Raw genomic sequence first — 20,777 nt, forward strand, 5'->3', positions numbered from 1 at the left:
ATTTGTTCAGAATGCATGCAATATCAACTAATCCAGCGTTTACTGCTCATTGTTATAACCTTTGGAAAGGTGGTGGTAAGCTGTGTTATTGTACCACTGTAGCTCATGAGGGGACGAGTACTTAAACCTACAGTGCTCTTTGGAGGCCACTTCCAGAATTCTGATCCAGTGACAATGATATCATTCCATAATATAGGTATTATGGCGTATGTATTGAATTCATAAAATATAACATTTCAATTTTCAGATGGATCAACTACTGCATAGGCAAGATTAAGCCACAATGCACATGAAACAGAAACCAGAGCTAACAGTAAATGGAAGGGAAAGGAGGATGGCACACCAATTTGGAACAATGCGAGAATGAAAGTTTAATATTCATTCTTCACCTTCCTCCCCCCCACTCCCAAATGGTGATCCAACTTAAAATTTAATTTCCGTGAAACTACTTTCAATTTTGTTACAATTACAATATTTCATCTAACCCCTCAAGGTGGGATTCCTTTCATTATTCTTCATACTTTTATTCAATCACAGCTCCCTAATATAATTATGCACACTTATAACGAACATCCAAGAAATGCTTAATGCAAGCAAGAGGTGCAAAATTTAAAAAGTCTTCACTGGGAAGCAACTTATAACTTTTATACTCTTCAGTAACTAACATAAGACAATCAGGGCACTCAGAAGCCCCAGATAAGTCAGACCAGGCAATCAAGTGGACTGGACAATCTATTAAAAACCAAAAAAACTGCAGATGCTGTAAATCAGGAACAAAAACAAAGTTGCTAGAAAAGCTCAGCAGGTCTGGCAGCATCTGTGAAGGGAAAAACAGAGTTAATGTTTCGGGTCCAGTGATCATTCCTCAGTACAATTCTGAGGAAGAACCAAAAAAACCGAAAGAACAGATTTCTTTCCTCTGGCATCAATGACCATCTTTCAATGCAATAAGAGCATAATTGTTACTCAATCTGACTAGGCCACATTCAAATTACCTGATCTGCACTCTAAACTCAGCCATTTTATTGATATTTTGATATTGAGAGGAGTAGGCAAGGTGATGTCCTGTGTCAGGCAGTCAGCATCACAATACAGCAGATGAGGTAAGGACCCTTGCCAGAAAGCAGACAGGCCAGCTGTAGACCGAGTGGGATTCAAGACGTAAGGATACCGTTTTTTAGTCTATATTTAAGAAAGAATAAGGGTAAACTAAAACTATATCCTATTAGGTTGCAATACCTCTGGAGAACTCAGGAATGTGATTTGCAGATCTTGCACAATGGTGGAAATCTTAAGATGCTCTTGGCAGTCTGGGTGGCCAGGTGTGCAGGCAGTGCCTCCCACTAGGTCTGAACTCTGGGTTTTAGAGGTTAACCAGCAGTTGGAGGATTTACAGTGCAGTTCACAAAGCAGACAGGTTTGAAAACTGCATATTTCAGAATGTGGTCATGTTGCAACTTAAATGCAGGCAGAGGCAGAAGTGGCCAGATAGGTGGGTACTAGACAGGTATTTTGTTTGGAAACATTAAGAGTGGTGGTTCCTCTGAAGAGGCTAGCCAGAACTAACACTGTGGGCAGTTCAGCTGTGTAGGTGGATGGAGAGGAAGTAATACAGAACTGCTAGAGGGGTAGGGAATTCATCTGTAGGGGAGCAGGCAGGTACTTTTGCCTAGGATGTAAGTGGCCTTCTGGTTGTCAATGTCAAGGATGTCAGAGTGCCAATCTGAAGGGGGAGGGTAAATGGCCAGATATCGTGATCCATGTTGGGACCCAGACAATAGAAAAAAAGAAAAACAAAGTACTACAAGCTGACGTTAGGGAGTTAGGTAGGAGGTTGAAAAGCAGAACTTCAAACAGGTAGCAATCTCTGGATTACTCCCAGTGCCATGCAGCAGTGAGCATAGGAATAGAACGATACAATTGATGAATATGTGGGTGAAAGAAATGGGGAGGGATAGCTTTAGATTCTAGAGGTATCAGGATATTTTTCAATTCTCTCATGTGATTTGGGTGTTGTTGGCTACCAATCAGCATTTGTTGTCTGCCCCTAGTTACCTTTGAGAAGGTGGTGGCGAGCTGTATTGTTGAACTGCTGCAGTCCATGTGCTGGAAGGCAGACTCACAATGCCATTAGGGAAGGAATTCCAGGATTTTGACCCAATGACAGTGAAGGAATGATGATATATTACCAAGTCAGGGCAGTAAGTGGTTTGGAGAGGAACTTGTGGGTAGTAGCAGGCAATTCCAATGCATCTACTGTCCTTGCCCTTCTAAATGGAAGTGGTCATGGCCTTGGAAGGTGCTATGAATATCTGGCAAATTTTCACAATGCGTCTTGGAGATCGTACACAATGCTGCTATAGAATGTCAATAGTGAGGGGAGTAGATGCTCGTGGATGTGGTGCTAATTAAGCAGGCTACTTTGTACTGGATGGTGTCAAGCTTCTTGAGTGTTGTTGGAGCTGCACGCATTCAGGCAAGTGGGAAGTATTTATCATACACACGGCTTGTGCCTCGTAGTTGGTGGACAGGCTTTGGGAGCCAGATGGTGAGTTACTTGCTGCAGGATTCCTAACTTCTGGCCTGCTCCTACAGTCAAACTGTATTTATATGGTGAGTCTAGTTGAGTTTCTGGTCGCTGTTAACCCCCAGGATGTGGATAGTGAGGGATTCGGCGATGGTTAACACCATTAAATATCAAGGAGCCATGGTTAGATTCTCTTTCTGGGGATGGTCATTGCCTGGCATTTGTGTGGCATGAATGTTACTCGTTAGCCCTAGCCTGGATATTTTCCAGCTCTTGCTGCATTTGAACATAGGCCATACAGCATGTAAACAATACCTTCAGTCCAACCAGTCTGTGCCAAACATAATCCCAAGCTAAATTAGTCCCACCTGCCTGCTCCTAAGCCCATATCCCTCCAAACCTTTCTTATCTATATATCCATCCAAACATCTTTTATGTTAATTGTACTGCATCTACCACTTCCTCAGGAAGTTAATTCCACATGTGAACCACCCTGTGTAAAAACATGCTCCATGTCTCTTTTAAAATCTCTCTCCTCTCACCTTAAAAACTAGTCTTGAAATTCCTCATCTTAGGGAAAAGTCAACTACTACTCTGTCTCTACCCCTCATTATTTCATAAACTTCTATCAGATCACCTGTCAACCTCCTACAGTCAAAAGAAGTCCCAGCCTATCCAGTCTTTCTTTACATCTCAAACCTTCCACATCCAGCAACATCCTGGTAAATCTCAAGTCCTCTCCAGCCTGATAATATCCTTCCCATAACCAGATGACCAGAACTGGACACAGTATTCCAAGACAAGGCCTCACCAGTGTCCTGTACAACCTCAACATAACGTCCCAACTCCTATAGTCAAAGGACTGAGCAATGAAGGCAAGTGTGCCAAACATCTTTTTAACCAAGCTGTCCATATGTGACGCAAACTTCAAAGAATTATGTACCTGCACTCCTAGGTCCCTCTTCTACAACACTACCTAAGGGCCCACCATTCATTGTATAAACACTACCCTTGTTTGTGGTCGCATTTATCCAGAATGAGGTCCAGCTGCCATTTTTCAGCCCACTGAGCTAATTGATCAAGATCCCTTTGTAATCTAAGAAAACCTTCTTCATTGCCTACAATGCCACCAATTTTGGTGTCAACTGCAAACTTACTAACCATGCCTTCTATATTTTCATTCAAATCATTTATAAATGACAAACAAAGAGTACCCAGAACTGATCCGTGGAACACCGCTGGTCACAGGCTTCCAGTCCGAAAAGCAACTCTCCACCATTACACCGTCACCTGCTGGTAAGCCAATTGTGCATCCAATTGGCAAGTTCACCCTGAATCCCATGTGACTTAACTTTACTAATTAACCTTGTCAAAGGCTTTACTAAAATCCAAATAAACAAAGTCTATTGCTCTGCCATCATCAACCTTTTTTAAAAAGTTTGACAAACACCATTTTCCTCACTCAAAATCATGCTATCCCTAATTAATTTTTTGCCTTTTTAATTGTCCATAAATCCTACCTTTTATAATCACCTCCAACAATTTACCCATAACTGAAGTCAGACTGAACAGGTCTAAAGTTCCCCAGTCTTTCCTTATAAGCTTTAAAGGTACAAGATTAGCCACCCTCCAGTCATCAGCACCTCACCCACAGTTATAGCTGATGAATGAACTGCTTCAGTAGCTGCTGAGTTGCAAATGATGCTGGACATTGCATAATCATTGGCAAATAACAATACTTCTGACCTTATGACAGAGAGAAAATCATTGATCATGGTTGGGCCTAGGACATTACCCTGAGGAACTCATGTAGAGATGTCCTGAAGCCAAGAAGACTGACATCCAATAACCACAGCCTTCTTCCTGTGTGCTAAGCATAACTCCAGCTACAGAGTTTGTCATCATTGTCAATGGGAATATTTGTGCAGCCATCTCTTCTACTGAGTTGTTTGCTTGTCCACCACCATTCAAGATTGATATGGCAGGACTGCACTGCTTAGATCCCATCCATTGCTGCGAGATCACTTAGCTGTCTAACACTTGTTTAACAAGTTTAACACACAGTCTGGTAGGTTCACCACATGAACACCTCATTTTTAGGTATGCCTGGCACTGCTCCTTGCATACCCTCCTGCACTCTTCATGTAACCAGGGTTCATCTTGTGATTTGATCACAATGGTTGACTGGGAGATGCTCTACAACCTCATAGCCTGGCATATGTTGGGAGTATAATTCTGCTGTTGATAGCAATATTTAAAAGGATCTAAGGCAAAGTGGCAAGTTGAATCCAAAACTGGCTGAGAGGCAGGAAGTAAAGGGTGATAGTAGAGAGAAGTCTGTTTCCAGTGGGACGACTCAGTTGCTGGGCCTCTTACTAGTTGTGGTATTCATTAATGATTTGGATTTAAATGTACCAATATAAAATTGGAAAGTTTGCAAAGGACATGAAAATCAGTAGGGTGATAAATATAATGGAGAGACAGCCATTACCTGCAGGACGATATTAATGACTTATCAGCTGGGGAGAGCAATGGCAAATGGAATTTAATCCAGAAAAAGAGAGAGCGGTAATGTACTGAAGTGAGGACGGGTACTATAAGACAAAAGGATTACACTATGGATGGTAGAACTCTGGAAAGTACTAAAGATCAGAGACATCGGTGAGTATATCTAAAGATCCCTGAAAGCAACAGAACAGGTAGATACGATGGTATGAATTCAGATGGAATACTTACCTTTTCGGGAGCGGTAGGGAGGTTGTGCTGGTTCAGCCACAAATTGGATTCTGTGTACAGTTCTGGTTACCACAGTATATACAGGATTGCATGAGAGGGGGTGCATAAGAGATGTCTGAGGATATTGCCCTAGCTGGACAGTCTATTTTATTAGGCTGAAGCGGTTTTCCTTGGAAGGTTGAGACAAAACTGGATCGAGGTGCATATGATTATGAGGTACATGGATAGAGTCACAGATATACAGCACAGAAACAGACCCTTTGTTCCAACTCATTCATGCTGAGGTTTCCCAAACTAAACTAAACTAATCCCATGTGCCTGCATTTGGCCTAATCCCTCTAAACATTTCCTATTCATCAACTTGTCCAAATGCCCTTTAAATATTGTAACTGTACCTGGATTTACCATTTCCTCTGGCAGTTCATTCCACAGACAAACCAATCAATCCACAAACCACCCTCAGGTCCCTTTTAAAAATTTTTAAGATGAAAGGAGAAAGAATGTCCTCTCGTCTTGAAACTGCCCACCCTTGGGAAAAGACCTTTGCTATTCACCCTATTTATATCTCTCAACATGGTAAACCACTATAAAGGTCAGCCCTCAACCTCCCACGCTTCAATGAAAGAAGTCCCAGCCAATCCAGCCTCCTCTGATAGCTCAAATCCTCCATTCCTGGCAAAATCCAGGTAAATCTTTTCAGAAGCCTCTGCAACTTAATCATTGCAGGGCAACCAGAACTGTACACACTACTCTAAAAGTGATCTTACCAAACTCCTGTACAACCTTAAAATGACATCCCAACTCCTGTACTCAATGGTCTGACAATGAAGGCAAGCATGTTAAACACCTTCTTAAGCACCCTATCTATCTGTGATGCAACTTGCAAAGAATCAGGTACCTGAACCCCTGGGACACACTGTTCTACAACAGTACCCAGGGTCCTACCATTAACTGTACAAACCCTGCCCTTGTTTGTTTTACCAAAATACAGTAACCTCATTTATTCAAATTAAACTCCATCTGGCACTCCTCAAACCACAGACTCAACAGATCAAGATTTCTTTGTAATCTTAGATAAGCTTCTTCCCTGTCCACTATACCACCCATTTTGGTCCCATCCACAAACCTACTAACCATGCCTTCTGAATTCTCATCCATATCATTTATATAAATGACAAACAAAACTGGACCCACTGCCGAATGCTGCAGAACACCGTTGGTCACAGGACTCCAGTCTGAGAACCAACCCTCCATCACCACCCCGTCTACTACTGTCAAACCAATTTTGCATCCAATTGGCAAGCTGTCCCACTTGATTTAACTCTACTAATTAGTGTACCGTGCAGAACCTTCTCAAAGGCTTTACTAAACATGTAGATAACATCTACCACTTTGTCCTCAATCTTTTTGACTAAGTCCTCAAAAAAATGTAATCAAGTTTGTATGATATGATTTCCCATACACAAAGTCATGCTGACAATCTCCAATCAGTTCTTGCCTTTCCAAATGCATGTAGATCCTCTCTCGGGATCCCCTGCAACAACTTAGCCACCACTGACATCAGAATCAGTCTGTAGTTTCCTGGCTTCTCCTTACAGCCTTTCTTAAATAAAGGCACAATATTAGCCACCAACCCTCTTTAGTCCTCTGGCACCTCCCCTATGGCTTGGTTCTCTAGTAAATTTGACTAAAAGAAACGTTGCAGTTTCTGGGAGCTTCCTTCACATTATCAGGATTTCATTTCAAATTTAAAGATGAAACTACAGGCCTGTCACAAGAGATGTCCAAGACAATATTAAGTTTGAACCATATTGCTTTACCCACATGTGTATTTTTGAAAGCTTATTGAGATACAAGTGAACAAGATATCACTTTTTAAAATTTGAGGTAAAAATGATAACAATTAATGTCTTTTTAAACTCAAAACGCTTGCTGTTGGAATAAGACAGTCATTCTAAGGGTATGATAAAACACCTTTACAAAGCAACATACTGATCTCAAGTGGTAAAAGAAAACAAATGCTGTCTTTGACAATGCTCACATACTTACATTGGAATGATGAGCATTCCTATAGCATCTATTCTGGAGCCTGAATTATTTGCGACATTTAATGACTTAATACAAGATACACAGAAAGCTAACTTTGAGAACAGCACAAAGAATTAAATGGTACCATTTCCCCTGTTAAGAGGAAACTGCGGCATAGTGGTAATTTCACTGGACTAGTAATTTATAGGCTGTGTCTCCACATGGGCAGAGTGGCTGGTGGAATTTAAGTTCAAGATAACCTCATTAATTGTGATCTTGGCGTTTATTGTCAATTGAACATTCCTCAAGGAAGGAAGTGTCTCATTTGGTTTGGTCCACATGTCAGAACCCTAACTGCTCTCTGAAAAGACCTTTGCTATTCACCCTATTTATACCTCTCCACATGATAAACCACTATAAGGTCAGCCCTCAACCTCCCACGCTTCAAAGAAGTCCCAGCCAATCCAGCCTCCTCTGAGGACTCAAATCCTCCATTCCTGGCAAAATCCAGGTAAATCTTTGCTCCTTATATTTCAAGGGCAAAGGATGAAGAACAAATGCTGGCCTTGCCAGTGATACTGACATCCCACGAAAAACACTGCATTGGAAAATGGAATTCAGTGCAGTGAAAGCTCATCCATCTTGGATTAACACAGAATTATACTTTGGTTTGAGCAGTCTTGAATAGTAACAATACACGTGAAAGGGTTACACTAATCAAATGTTTTTCTGATGACATATTGCACCAAGATCTTATCCCAATGATTTGGGTGTACTTTAAAAAACTGACCATAACACTAAAACAGAGTGGTGAGTGATTTTCTAGTACTCTGATCAACATTTCTTCCACAGTCATAACTACCAGAAGCAGATCACGTGGTTGTTTACCTCAAGCGAGTCGTGGGATCCTGCTAAAATAATCTATTATAGCTTCTTGCATAGCAGCAGTGAACAGTGCTATTCAAAACTAGTGCAATACATCAAAATCTTTGTTGTAGGAGACATGGTTAGGTGCTACAAATAGAAGACTTTTATTGTGAACTAAAACTAATAAAATTCAGTGAAAAACATCAATGACAATATTTGGACTTGAGACCATTATTAATAATTGAGTTGGGTAGTTTTGATTAAGAATACAGGCATATAACTGAACAATTTGCCATTTGTTCAGTTGGCATTGTTTCATGAAGCTAGATGAATTTCACATGAAGGGAATAGCAAAATTCAAACATAGTTCAAGACAGCTCAATATGGTGATACTCAAGGGCATACCAAAACGTACAGAACTGTTAATGGATCTTGATGCATGTGTCACTGAATTGTTCTTTCGAACTGAAACTGATTACTATATAAATAAGAGAGGGCGCATGGGGAGAGGAGGATGCATGCATGCTCAGATGGGGTGGAGGAAGCAAAGGGACACAAAAAGCAGGATCACTGCACTTGAAAGATTGACAGACATAGATTATAGCAGTTGCAAGAAAGAACAGTAGGCAAGGAATACAAAGATTGATTATGCTGAAAGGGGTTGAGGGGAAGAATGGAGGGGCATAACAGACATGTTACACTATTATACATCAACAGTGCTCCCATATCTATGTAGCTGTATTCAGACAAGAGTGGTAATACTTGCAAGCTGCGAGATGCTGTGAAATCTGGCGACGCAAACTCTGTAGGGGGTGGTGGAGGATAGAGTGGGTGGAGTAATGATAGTTATTTCTGTTTACTAAAGGAATGAACTGTAATCTGTTCTCTATTAAAGTTATTTCAAATAAGGAAACACTTCAATTTTTTTTTCTTTAAACAGATTTAAAGAAAAACAGAAGCGTGTCTCCTGCCAGGAAAAATCACAGCCACTGTATAATATTGGAATGCTTACAGAACACCCAACTGATCAAACACAGCTGGGTTAGTTTAATATTTTTGAAATTATGTTTTAAATATTAAAATTCATCTTTATTTTAAAAATAGATCAATTGCTAAATCTGTATTTATGCACTGAGCCGTTGGATATCCCACCCACCTGGATGTTTCAGAGAGTGCAAAAGATGGACTCCAGTTCAACAGGAATCTGATTGTCAAACCAGTCTTACAGAGCATCAAAAAGGAACAATAACTACAGGTGAGCTATTACTACAACTGTAACCTTTGTATCTTGTTTCACGATTCTTAATAGAAGCCCCATTGCCATGGATCAAATCACATTTTCGTGACCAAATATTTAAAATCAGGCTGCAGCTTATGCAAAACTACAGAAGTGATGTTTAATGTTTAAGTTAAAATGGCAAAGAATGATGACCAAGTTGCAAAAAGGGGAACGGAGAAATTTTAAAAGCCAACAAAAGTTGACTGAAAACAAAAAAGAGAAAATAAACTGAGGGCAAGTAACAAAAATCAACAGCAAGAGCTTCATTAAATAAAACAGTGATGAGAAGGACCACAGTGAACATAGGCCCCTTCAAGAATGAGTCTTAGGAACCAGAAAATGGCAGAGGAGGAGTTGAGTAAATACTTAAACATCATTCTTCACAGTCCAGGCCATTAACAGCATTCTAAAAATATTAAATAATCAAGGGGAAGAGAGGCAGGAAATAAAGTAACTACCATCAGAAAAAGTATATTGCAGAAACTAACGTGGCAAAAAGCTGATACGTCCCAGAGGCCTGACTGATTGTATCCTAGGATATCACAGGAAGTAGCTGCAGACATGGTTACGCATTAACAGTAATTTTGAGAGTTCTTAGATTCTGGAAAAATCCCAGAGGATTACCGAACTACCAATGTTACAATGTTATTTAAAAAAAGAGGCAGACAAAAATCAAGTAACTATTAAGCCAGATAACCGAATGGATGTTGCTGGGAAAATGTTAAGTCTTATAAAGGATGTAATAGCACAGCGTTTTGAAACATACAACACGATCAAGCAGAGTTAGCTTGCCTTCATGAAAGGGAAATTATGCCTGACAATTTTACTACAATTCTTTGAAAAAATAACAAGCAAGATGGATAAAGGGGAGCCAGTATTCAATTTGCAAAAGGCTTGAACAGAAGATACAACACAAAAGGTTATTTAATAAGATCAGACAAAAGCCCAAGGTGGTGAGGATAGTATATTAACAAGGGTAAAGGATTGGCTAGCTAATAAAAGACCAATTCTTGGGGGGAAAAAGCAGGGCATTTTTTTTTATGATGGCAGTCGAAAACTAGTGGAGTGCTAAGGCCAAATTTGTATACAATATATACTAATCACCTGGAATTTGAAAATGAATGTGCAATTGTAGAGTTTGTGTATGACACTAAATAGGTGGGAAGGCAGGTAACGAGGTCACAAACAGCTGACAAGTATAGACAGATTGAGTGGGTGGGCAAATGGAATATAATACGGGAAAACGTAAGGTTATGCAGTTTGACAGTAAGAACAGAGGAGCTGAATATTATTTAAATGGAGAAAGACAGAAGAAAGCTGTTACACAGATTTGGAATTCTTTATGCATGAACCACAAAAAGCTAACATCCAGGCAGGTAAATAGGCAAGGCAAATGGACTGTTAGCCTCTATTCCAAAAGGAAATGGAATATAAAAATAATAAGTCTTGCTACGACTATACAAGGCACTAGTTAGACCATACCCGAAATACTGTGAACCTATCTTGGTCAAATTATCCAAGGAAAGGTATAATGGCATTGAAGGTAGTCCAGAAGATGATTCAGCAGGTTGATCCCAGGCATGGAAGAGTTTCTTATAAAGGAGTGGTCGAGTAGGTTGGACTTGTACTCATTAGAGTTTAAAAGAATGAGATGAGACCACCATGAAAGATGCTAGGGGGAGGTAGGTGAGTTGACTGGGTGGATATAGACAGGTTGAGTCTCTTAAGGAACAAAGATCAGATGGTATTTTCTCAGGTGTAAGGGTTTGCTTACTTAAGACAGAGATAATGAAGAATTTCTTCAGATGGTAGTGAACATATAGCAATATTTACAATGGACGTTTGTGGAAGCTGGGTCATTAAGTACAATTAAGGCTGAAGGAAACAGATTTTTAAATCGTGATCTAACTGAATGGCTGAGAAGACTTGATGGGCTGAACGGTTTGCTTCTGTTCCCATTTCTTATAGTAATGAGGCCATGACGGTCAAATCTCTATCTGGGCTGGATTTAAGTCAGTTCGAGACAAGGAGTTTGCTGTAATTTTGAGAGAGTTTATAATGGATTCAATTTGAAACAGAAAACTGGAAACAGATGATTACTTAACATTTGGGCACAGCAAAAATTGGAAATGATATACTAGTATAATAATGGGGCAATCCGAGCATGTTCAAATTTACTTTGAGAGGAACTTCAGCTGGTCCTAACTGGAGTATTTTTATAAATGGCCATTCAGCCAGTGTTACAGTTTCTCAGTTAAACTAAGGAAAAATAATTCAAGTGATGGAAATCAAATAAAAACAAAAAACTAGAAATGATTATCTTGTCAGAACTGTAGAGAGACAATTACTAATGTTGGGGGTGAACAATTTGATCAGAACTCCAGATTTCCACACAGATGCAGCCACAGAGAATTTCCAGAATTTTTTTTTGTTTATCATTTCTCACTTTGTGTAAAGAAGGGTTCCAGCACAAAAAAGGGTGGCCATTAAACTTATGGGGTCTGTGCTGACTGTCCAAAAGCAGTAATTGTCCTTGTAGCCCATGTCCTGCATGTTCTCACTGTCCTTCATTCTTTCTGTTGGATCATAATTTAAATTCCCTCTTGAATGCCTTGATTCAGCCTGCCTCCTCTATATTCAGACAGTACATTTCAAATCTCAAATATTTTCATGTAATAACTGTTAATTCACATGATGCCATTAGACCATATCTGGAATACTGCGAGCCTATCTTGGTCCTATTACCATAAACCTGCGCGCACTTTGGATCATGATCCTTCCACAAATGGGAACAATCTTTACCTATTTAAATTTGACCAAGTACCTCTATTCCCCCTACCTCAAACTTCGAGGAAAACCTCTCCAACATATCTACGTAATTGAAGTTCCAGACTTCCACGTACTCCAAAGGAAACAATTTCGGACCATGAATGTGGTGCATTCCCATAAAAGAGGAGGAAATCTGGTTTTCCAAATATCATCACTTAATTTCAGTAGCACTATTAGCTACCCAGATAAAGAACTGCTTAGACGGCAGGAAACAGAGTAGGAATTATCTGGTCTTTTTCCAAGTTGCAGGCAATACCACTGGGATCAATGCTTGGAGCTCATTATATACACAACTAATTTATAGGAGAAAACTAAAATGTAACACTTTCAACCTGGGTAGCAGTGGAACGATGAACTGAGAAGAGCAGGCAGAGATGCCTCAGTATGATTTGGACAAGTTGAATGTGTGGACAAATACACAGTAGACGAATGTGAGGTTATCCACTTTAGCAAAAAACAGGAAGGCAGATTATCTGCATGGCAATAGATTGGGAAGAGGTGGTGCAACAAGGCCTGAATGTCATTGTCCACCAGTCACTGAAGGCCTTCACAGTGAGAGGATTTGAGAAAAGGGCCTTGGTGAGACTACAGCTGGAGTAATGGATGCTATCTTGGTCTCTACCAGAGGAAGGTTGTTCTGGATATTGAGGAAGTGCAACAAAGTTTACAAGACTGATGCTTGGGATGGCAGGACTGATGTATGAAGACAGACAGGATTGATTAGGACTATATTTAGTTGATTTTAAGAGTAATTTTGGGCAGGGGGAGGAAGAAGTATCTTAGAAACCTATAAAATGGCATCAGAACTAAACAAGTAAACACAAGATGAATGTTCCCAATGACATGAGAAATTTCTTCACCGAGAGAGTGATGAGCCTGTGGAATTCTACACTGCAAAGCAATCAAGGCCAAATCATTGAAGGCTTTTAAAGAAGGAGTTAGATATGGCACTTGGAGCTAAAGAGATCAAAGGGCATGGGTTGTATGATCAGCCAAGATCATACTGAACAGAGAAGCAGGTTTGAACGGTCAAATGGCCTACCCCAGCTCCTAATTTCTATGACACTAGTCTTTGCCAAAAGTACCTTCCCAACATTTTCCAGGAGTGGGGAGAACACAGTATTACATACTATTGCAGAGTAACATGCCTGCCTTCCTTAACTTAACACAAAAAGTGTCCTAACCTCTCACCTCCATGTCCTCCCGATGAGATCTCTCCCTCTCCTCAAAATCTCTGGCTCTCCTTCGGGCATCTTCAAATGCCTGTTGTGCCAGGGCATCCTCCTGCTGCAAAAAAATTAGGTGTAACTGAATGCAAGTTTCAATAAAATAGCAATAATCATGAGAATTAGTAATAAGTTCCAAGGATTTTCTGAATCTCATTAAACGCTTTTCTGAAATCTTATAAACACTCAATAAGCATGAAATTCCTTATTTCAAGAATGTAAAAAATAAAAATGAAATGAATTAGTACAGTGAAAGATATGCCTCTTTTCATCACAATACAGCACAAATCCAAAGCAATAATAGCCCATTCACAAAGCAGGGAAATTTGAAGTTCGATAAAATTGATACACTACTTGCCGTCAGTATCTTACTACAAGGATCACTCCCCAGCATTCAGTTCCTACTATTCAATTTCACTTTACCTCGGATAAATTTTACTGGTCCAAAGTATTCGGGAGAGATAATTCTATGAATGAGCAAATATTACACACGACCCGAAACTGGATACTTAGCACCTGCTTTTTAAGCACGTTACCTCAGCACTTCAAACAGATGCCTAAATAGGGAGGAATCATGCAAGCATTCATATTAGCGCAGGTGACAGTGGTGTGCAGTTACCAGCTTTGACACTTCGGAGCTCAAACTTTCACAGCTGGACATGGGGTCAGCAGCAGAAGAGTCCTTTCAAAAACATCTTTTCCAAGGAATCAACTACTTACAGATTAGTTACTGGCCAGCACCATCTAGTTATTGTTACAATTTTAGAAGTGCTTTGTATCATTGATTCCAATGGTACAATTTCATAGGGACCCATGCGGCAGTACTGATGGATTATTTTTCTACTTTAAGGCTTCTGCACAAAAAAAGAGGCGCAAAGTACTGGAAAAGCTCAGCAAATCTGGCAGCATCTGTAGGGAAACAAACAGTTAACGCTGAGTCCAGTTCTGATAAAGGTTCATCAGACTCACTGTTAACTCTGCTTTTCTCTCCACAAATGCTGCCATGTCTGCTGAGTTTCTCTAGCATTATTTTCATTGTAGTCAGAATTGCTCTAATGAGGATATCCCTTTTCTGCCCAAGACATTGGGTTGCTCCATAGATCATTAATGAATCCATGCAAGAAGGGGTGTCATCTCAGTCCATCACCCTCCATTCTGATGAATACTTAGTTGGTTTCATGTAGTGTGCTAGGAGCACAGAAATCAAGCATAAAGCCAAATTACCTTCTGTACCTTTTGATTCAAAAGTATTATCAATAGAGTGTAGGGGAAGCTGATGCCATGGAAAAAACTGTTAGGTTGTAGACATCAAATTACAAAACATTTCAATACCAACAACTTTAGAAAGTCATGCATTCTTCAGAATGCAAGGGGCTCTGAAAAGAAGTAGCCCAAAAGGTTGTGCAAACATGGAAGGAGGACCTAACTACAATGATTCATCACAATGTAAATAATAAGTTATAAACCAGTTAATAGGACAAATGTGTTAATGATATATACTATATTTTGTGCTACACTAAGTGTTAAATATGCTATAAGTTTACAATTCAACTGCATTCATCCTCATACTACTTTTTAATACAATGGCTACAGTACTTTTGCCCAGTTGAGCTAGTTAACTCAGAGTTGGGAAACAAAATCTCAAATTAAGCATAGCTTAGGTACACTGACTTAAACATTTCTAAAAAATGGGCCAATGCTAATGGGAGAAGTCACTTAAAAGGTCTTTTTCTTTGTACTGGAAGCATTAGCCAAGTTCAAAATTAAGAGCCCCTAACAAGGTTATGACAATGTTTGAAAAAAATCAAAGCCCTCAGCAATTACCCAACATTCATCACTACACAATACTTTAAATAAAAGCATTTTTTTCTTTTCAAAAAGACAAAAGCAAACTTCAAACTAACCAAAACTAATGCTATAAATTCTGCTCTACACTTTATTCTCATCCCCTCCCTACCACTTCGTTGAATTGAGAAAGGATTCTTCATCTTACAAAATCCCAAAGGCACATTAATTCTTGTTAGGACCAACTCAAAAGATATGCCACAGCCCTCTAAAATTAACTTCAATGCTCCTTAGTGTCCTCCTAATCTCTGAGGTAAGATTCTATGGGGGTCCTTGCATTATTTTATTTTCATTTCACTTTTTTTTTGTTTGGAACTGACAGTCAAAGTCAAGAATTGAACTTTGAACAGCAGCTTGTTTTGGAAAAGAGTGCGCAAGTGAATTTGTTTGTTATGGAAATTGCCCTTGAAAGATAGTATAATAATTAAACTGTGATTAAGAACATGATAGGTGTTCCAGTAACAAGATGTTTTAGGCTTAGGACTGGTAACTGGTTGCATGTTGAACTGATCAAAGGATGATCAGTGCAGGCTGGCAAGGCACAATGCTGCTTAAAGAGGGGGCAAAAAGTGAAACATTCTGACTAGGGTTCTGAAGCAAAACCATGGTGCTCCTGGATTTTGCACTGATTTTCACTGCAGTTGTCAACTTCTTAGTTGTTCCACAAAGAATACAGACCTCTGTAATAAGTGGATAAGTAATCATAGAAAGTTACTGAATCTGTTTGCATGAATCAGTGACTTTGGAATTCAATTGACATGTCTTTTATAACTCCATTAACTAAGGATTTCTGAAGGCCTGGTACCAATCAAATCTGTTGAACTGGCAAATAACAATTGGTTTTAATTTATCTCTAACTGTGTCAACATGGAAGTGCGTTTCTAGCTAAAGGAGACTGCCTTATTGCTTATCCATGCCCTGCCACAGTTATATTATTAATAAATTGTTAATTCATGTTCCAAATTTGACTGTTATTCTTAAAGTCCAGTTAAGGACAATTGAGCAATTTTGAGAGTCACTGAATATTTTAAATTTTTATCATGTTATGAATCCGGGCATAAGGAGGCTGATTTGGTTTGGCTTGCTGTCCCCATGTCATAACAGGCGACATAACCTTCCACTTTTCATCACAGTTCCTGGGATTGTGAATTGGTCAATACCTTGTTCCAACTGTCAGCAGATAACCAGCTTTCCCTTGGTTGACTGCTTTCTGCTATAGGGCTTTGCTGTGAACAAAGAAGTTAGTACTTGACCAAACCAAACACCTCCAGTTGACTTACTAGTTCTGGTGAGATGTAGCACATACCAAAGCAAAGTTACAACTGCCTGTCAATTCTCCACATTTAATTGCTTATTTCTGTCGGCAAGAACATTTTAACTAAGACTTCATCCTGATTCAGCATCTCAGTAGGGTTTAATACATGGTTTAACTAAGTGTAGACGGTCTGACTCCTTTACAAGCCAAGGAATGGATTTACACTTCAAGATTTCAAGTTCAAAATTTATACTTATACCTCTGACCTTAAGATAAATATAGGTTAGTTTTTAACTGCAAACTCATTTAAAGTACATTCCCCTGGGTTATTTACCAATTTCACAACCAGATGCCATTTATCTACAGTTAAAACATTAATTCCAACCAAAAAACACTAATTCCTAAATCTAAAAGTCAGATTCCAAAACAAGACATTCATAACATGCTGGCACAATGGCAAACTACTAACAATACTTCTGCCTTCTTTAACTTAATATTGCCTAAACATTCAGTGTTATTAGCACTTAACAAGAAATCAAAGGCAAAATCCAACTGCCACTACTGTGTAGCATAGTATGTCTACGATCAACAACACTGATTGGCCCAATTTCCTTGCTTACCTGTGCACGGTCTTCATCAAACTCCAGACAGCCCATACCATCAAGTCGCTGGAGGTCAATCCAGCCTTTCCAGATCACACAAACTCCATTAAGAATCATTGGAGCCTTCAGGCACACCTATTTTGAATACAAATTGCAGTAATGAATTTAAAGAACTGATGGCAATTGCTCGCTCCAAATGTATTTCACAAGCTAGTAAGGATGTTGAAACTATGAAATTGATAAATTAATAGCATAATTACTAAAATTACTACTCCGACGATCAAAACATTTATAAGTTCCCTTGGTATCAGTTGAATTCTTCATTCAGCTACAAGGCGACATCATGTTATAAGGAAACCAAACATAAACCCATTTTCCTGTTTAATAAATGTCAGAAGGATGTTTTCCTATCCAGGAAACTATCAAATACTTCAGTGCAAAGTAGGGGTGTCATTTGAAGATGACATTCTAAATGCTAGAGTGAAGGTGTAAGCGATAAGTCTGTGAAGAAAGCTGCACTGACTCTGAGCAGTGGCTTCCGAGTTTCACGAAAACACTGATGTCTCATGCACATCGTACACAATTCATATTATACGTGAGCACACCCCTCTTTCCACAAAGGCCTGTAGATCAGTAGACTGATTAAAATTTTGGTTATTTATTCAGGATCCGTATATTTTCAGGCTGTAATCAATTGTATTCAAACATGGTGTAATAATGCATCTGTAGCATCTTATAACCAAACAGAAGAGAATAGCTTAACAGTTTATGGTTTCATACCTGGTCGTTCACCACTTGAAATAAATTAGAAATAACATTTTCAAATAAAAATAATCTTTCAGAAGTTATTTGAATTATGTGCCACAACTCCATTTCACAAAGACAAGCACAAGTACAGGCTGAGAGAGATTTTGGATGATCTAATCATACAACAAATCCATGGTTCCCACTATTACAAGTTCAGAACATTACTTGAACGATCAAAAGATTTTGCCTCGCCTAGACAGAAAAAATTATTCCAGCTTTTAACAAAATCAAAAATAAAGCTTCTGCACACCATATCACAAGACTGCTGTTTGAATGTTATAAATGTGCCCTTCTGTCATAGTGCATAAGTTTGGGACAATCAACCTCTGATAACTACATTTCCAAATTTGGTCTTCACTGAAAATTGAAATTATATCCTGTAAGCCCAAGTTGAAGCTATTAATAAACATAAAAACAATAGTGGCTTATACCAGTCCTATCACAATATACCTTCCTTCAGTCCGACAAACCACTGTTTTGTTTGTTTTTGGGTACTTTGCAATTAAAAAAAATCATTACTGCCATTGTCCCTTTGCTAATAAATGTAGTGAGTGAAAAACCATTATAAATATCTCCCACACTTAGGGTGTTCAAAGAAGTGGCTAATGAATTAAACGTGTTATGTTGAATAAATTAGGTTCCATTGCTTTCCAATACAGCTAGAGGGGAGCAAGACAGAGAACTGAAAACTAAAAGGACAGCTAGCTTGATATCTGTCTTCGGGAAGCAGAATAGCACATGGTAAAATCCAAGGTAGTTTGCAAGTGTCAGCATGGTTTTGTGAATGGAAAAAAATCTTTAACCAATTTATTGGAATTTGCTGAAGGAGTAAATGCAGTGTAGGTAAAGGTGAGTCTGTTGATGAACTATACTTAGGGTGTGAGAAGGCATTTGACAAGTTTCTTCACGAGATGTTACTGCTCAAACCAGAAGCATTTACGCGAACATACTAAGGGGATTGACCAAATCTGTAGTAGGCATAACTGTGTCTTTGTTTATCATACTGTATGAATTAAGAAGTTCTATAGGAGTCTACACTGGGTCCTCAAGTACTTATGTCAGGACTTAACTGGGGAGACTGAAGGCATGGCGGCTGAATTTGCTGATGACACCAAGGTACAGGTTTCATTAACGCGAATTGGCTATACCGCAATAGATGAATATCTGCTATCTGGATAACGCAAACTTTCTGCGGTACAGATAGAAATTTCTCTATAACATGATTTTCTATGGCAATTTTCTATAGTGTGACGTCACACAAGGATGCAACTATCGCCTTATAGGAGAACTACCTGTAGGAAGGAAAGTATGCTGTGTAAATGATATAACAAGGATGCAAAGTGATATAAATAAGTTGACAGACAACACAAGAAAATCTGGCAGATGTGACAGGACGTGAAGTTGTTCACTTTGGTAGTAAGAAGAATAGAACAGTATTATTTAAAAGCAGTTCTGCTACAGAATTCTAAGGTACTGAGGGGATCAAGTTTTCTAGTGCACGAGTCACAAACAACATTCAGTATAGCAAGTGATTAAGGTGGTTAATGTAATGCTTTTTTAAAAACAAAAGAAATTGAACACAGAAGCAAGGATAACAGTGTGGAGCTGGATGAACACAGCAGGCCAAGCAGCATCTCAGGAGCACAAAATCTGACGTTTTGGGCCTAGGCCCTTCAGAGAGGGGGATGGGAAGAGGGGTCTGAAATAAATAGGGAGAGAGGGGGAGACGAACCGAAGATGGAGAGGAAAGAAGATAGGTGGAGAGGAGAGTATAGGTGGGGAGGTAGGGAGGGGATAGGTCAGTCCAGGGAAGACGGACAGGTCAAGGAGGCTGGATAAGGTTAGTAGGTAGGAAATGGAGATGCGGCTTGAGGTGGGAGGAGGGGATAGGTGAGAGGAAGAACAGGTTAGGGAGGCAGGAATGAGCTGGTCTGGTTTTGGGATGCAGTGGGGGGAGGGGACGAGCTGGGTTGGTTTTGGGATGCAGTGGGGGGAGGGGACGAGCTGGGCTGGTTTTGGGAACCCAGACCCCTGCCGAATCTTCACCATCCCCCCCCAGACCTCCCACTGACCGAGGACGAACCGTCAGTCCTAAGCAAGGGGCTCACCTTTGTCCCCCTCCACCTGCACATCAACGAATACCAGTCACGTTTGGACATCAAGCAGTTTTTCCGCTGCCTTCGCCTCCACGCTTACTTCTTTAACCGGGAGCCTAACCCTCCCTCCACTGACCCCTTCACCCGCCTCCAATGCAAGTCCTCCTCCTGGACACCACCCCCGGGCCTCCTACCCTCCCTCAACCATCTCCAACTGCCGTCGAGACATCAACTGCCTCAACCTCTCCACCCCTCTCTCCCACTCCAACCTCTCCCCCGCAGAACGGACAGCCCTCCGCTCCAACCCCAACCTCACCATCAAACGCGCAGACAAGGGAGGCGCAGTGGTAGTATGGCGCACTGACCTCTACATCGCCGAGGCCAAACACCAACTCTCCAACACCACCTCCTATCGCCCCCTTGATCATGTCCGCACCTCCGAGCGCCAAACCATCATCTCCAATACCATCCATGACCTCATCACCTTAGGGGACCTCCCACCCACAGCCTCCAACCTTATTGTTCCCCTACCCTGCATGGCCCGTTTCTATCTCCTTCCCAAAATCCACAAAGCCGCCTGCCCTGGTCGACTTATCGTCTCAGCCTGCTCTTGCCCCTCCGAACTCATCTCCACCTATCTGGGCTCAATTTTCTCTCCCTTGGTCCACGAACTCCCCACC

The 20,777-nt window shown here is 40.1% G+C and overlaps 1 protein-coding gene and 1 long non-coding RNA gene across 3 annotated transcripts in view; one reads left to right on the forward strand and one right to left on the reverse strand.

Moving 5' to 3' along the window:
- The window catches only part of LOC125459684 (uncharacterized), a 65,896-nt gene that overhangs the window by 34,548 nt on the left and 10,571 nt on the right, over positions 1 to 20,777 (forward strand). Inside the window, exon 2 of the long non-coding RNA XR_007249081.2 lies at positions 9,263 to 9,413. This is a non-coding gene — a long non-coding RNA (uncharacterized LOC125459684). The remainder of the gene's footprint in view (positions 1 to 9,262; positions 9,414 to 20,777) is intronic.
- cbfb (core-binding factor subunit beta) overlaps positions 1 to 20,777 on the reverse strand; it is a 78,637-nt gene that overhangs the window by 11,585 nt on the left and 46,275 nt on the right. The window contains exons 4-5 of one of the 2 annotated variants that reach the window (XM_048546390.2): positions 17,213 to 17,329; positions 13,451 to 13,553 (exon numbers count right to left, since the gene is read on the reverse strand). In XM_048546390.2, coding sequence (XP_048402347.1) covers positions 13,451 to 13,553; positions 17,213 to 17,329 — 220 coding nt within the window. The remainder of the gene's footprint in view (positions 1 to 13,450; positions 13,554 to 17,212; positions 17,330 to 20,777) is intronic. The other variant, XM_048546389.2, reaches the window with a different exon arrangement.

The sequence above is a fragment of the Stegostoma tigrinum genome, chromosome 16 (assembly GCF_030684315.1).
Source record: "Stegostoma tigrinum isolate sSteTig4 chromosome 16, sSteTig4.hap1, whole genome shotgun sequence".
Classification (NCBI taxonomy): domain Eukaryota; kingdom Metazoa; phylum Chordata; class Chondrichthyes; order Orectolobiformes; family Stegostomatidae; genus Stegostoma; species Stegostoma tigrinum.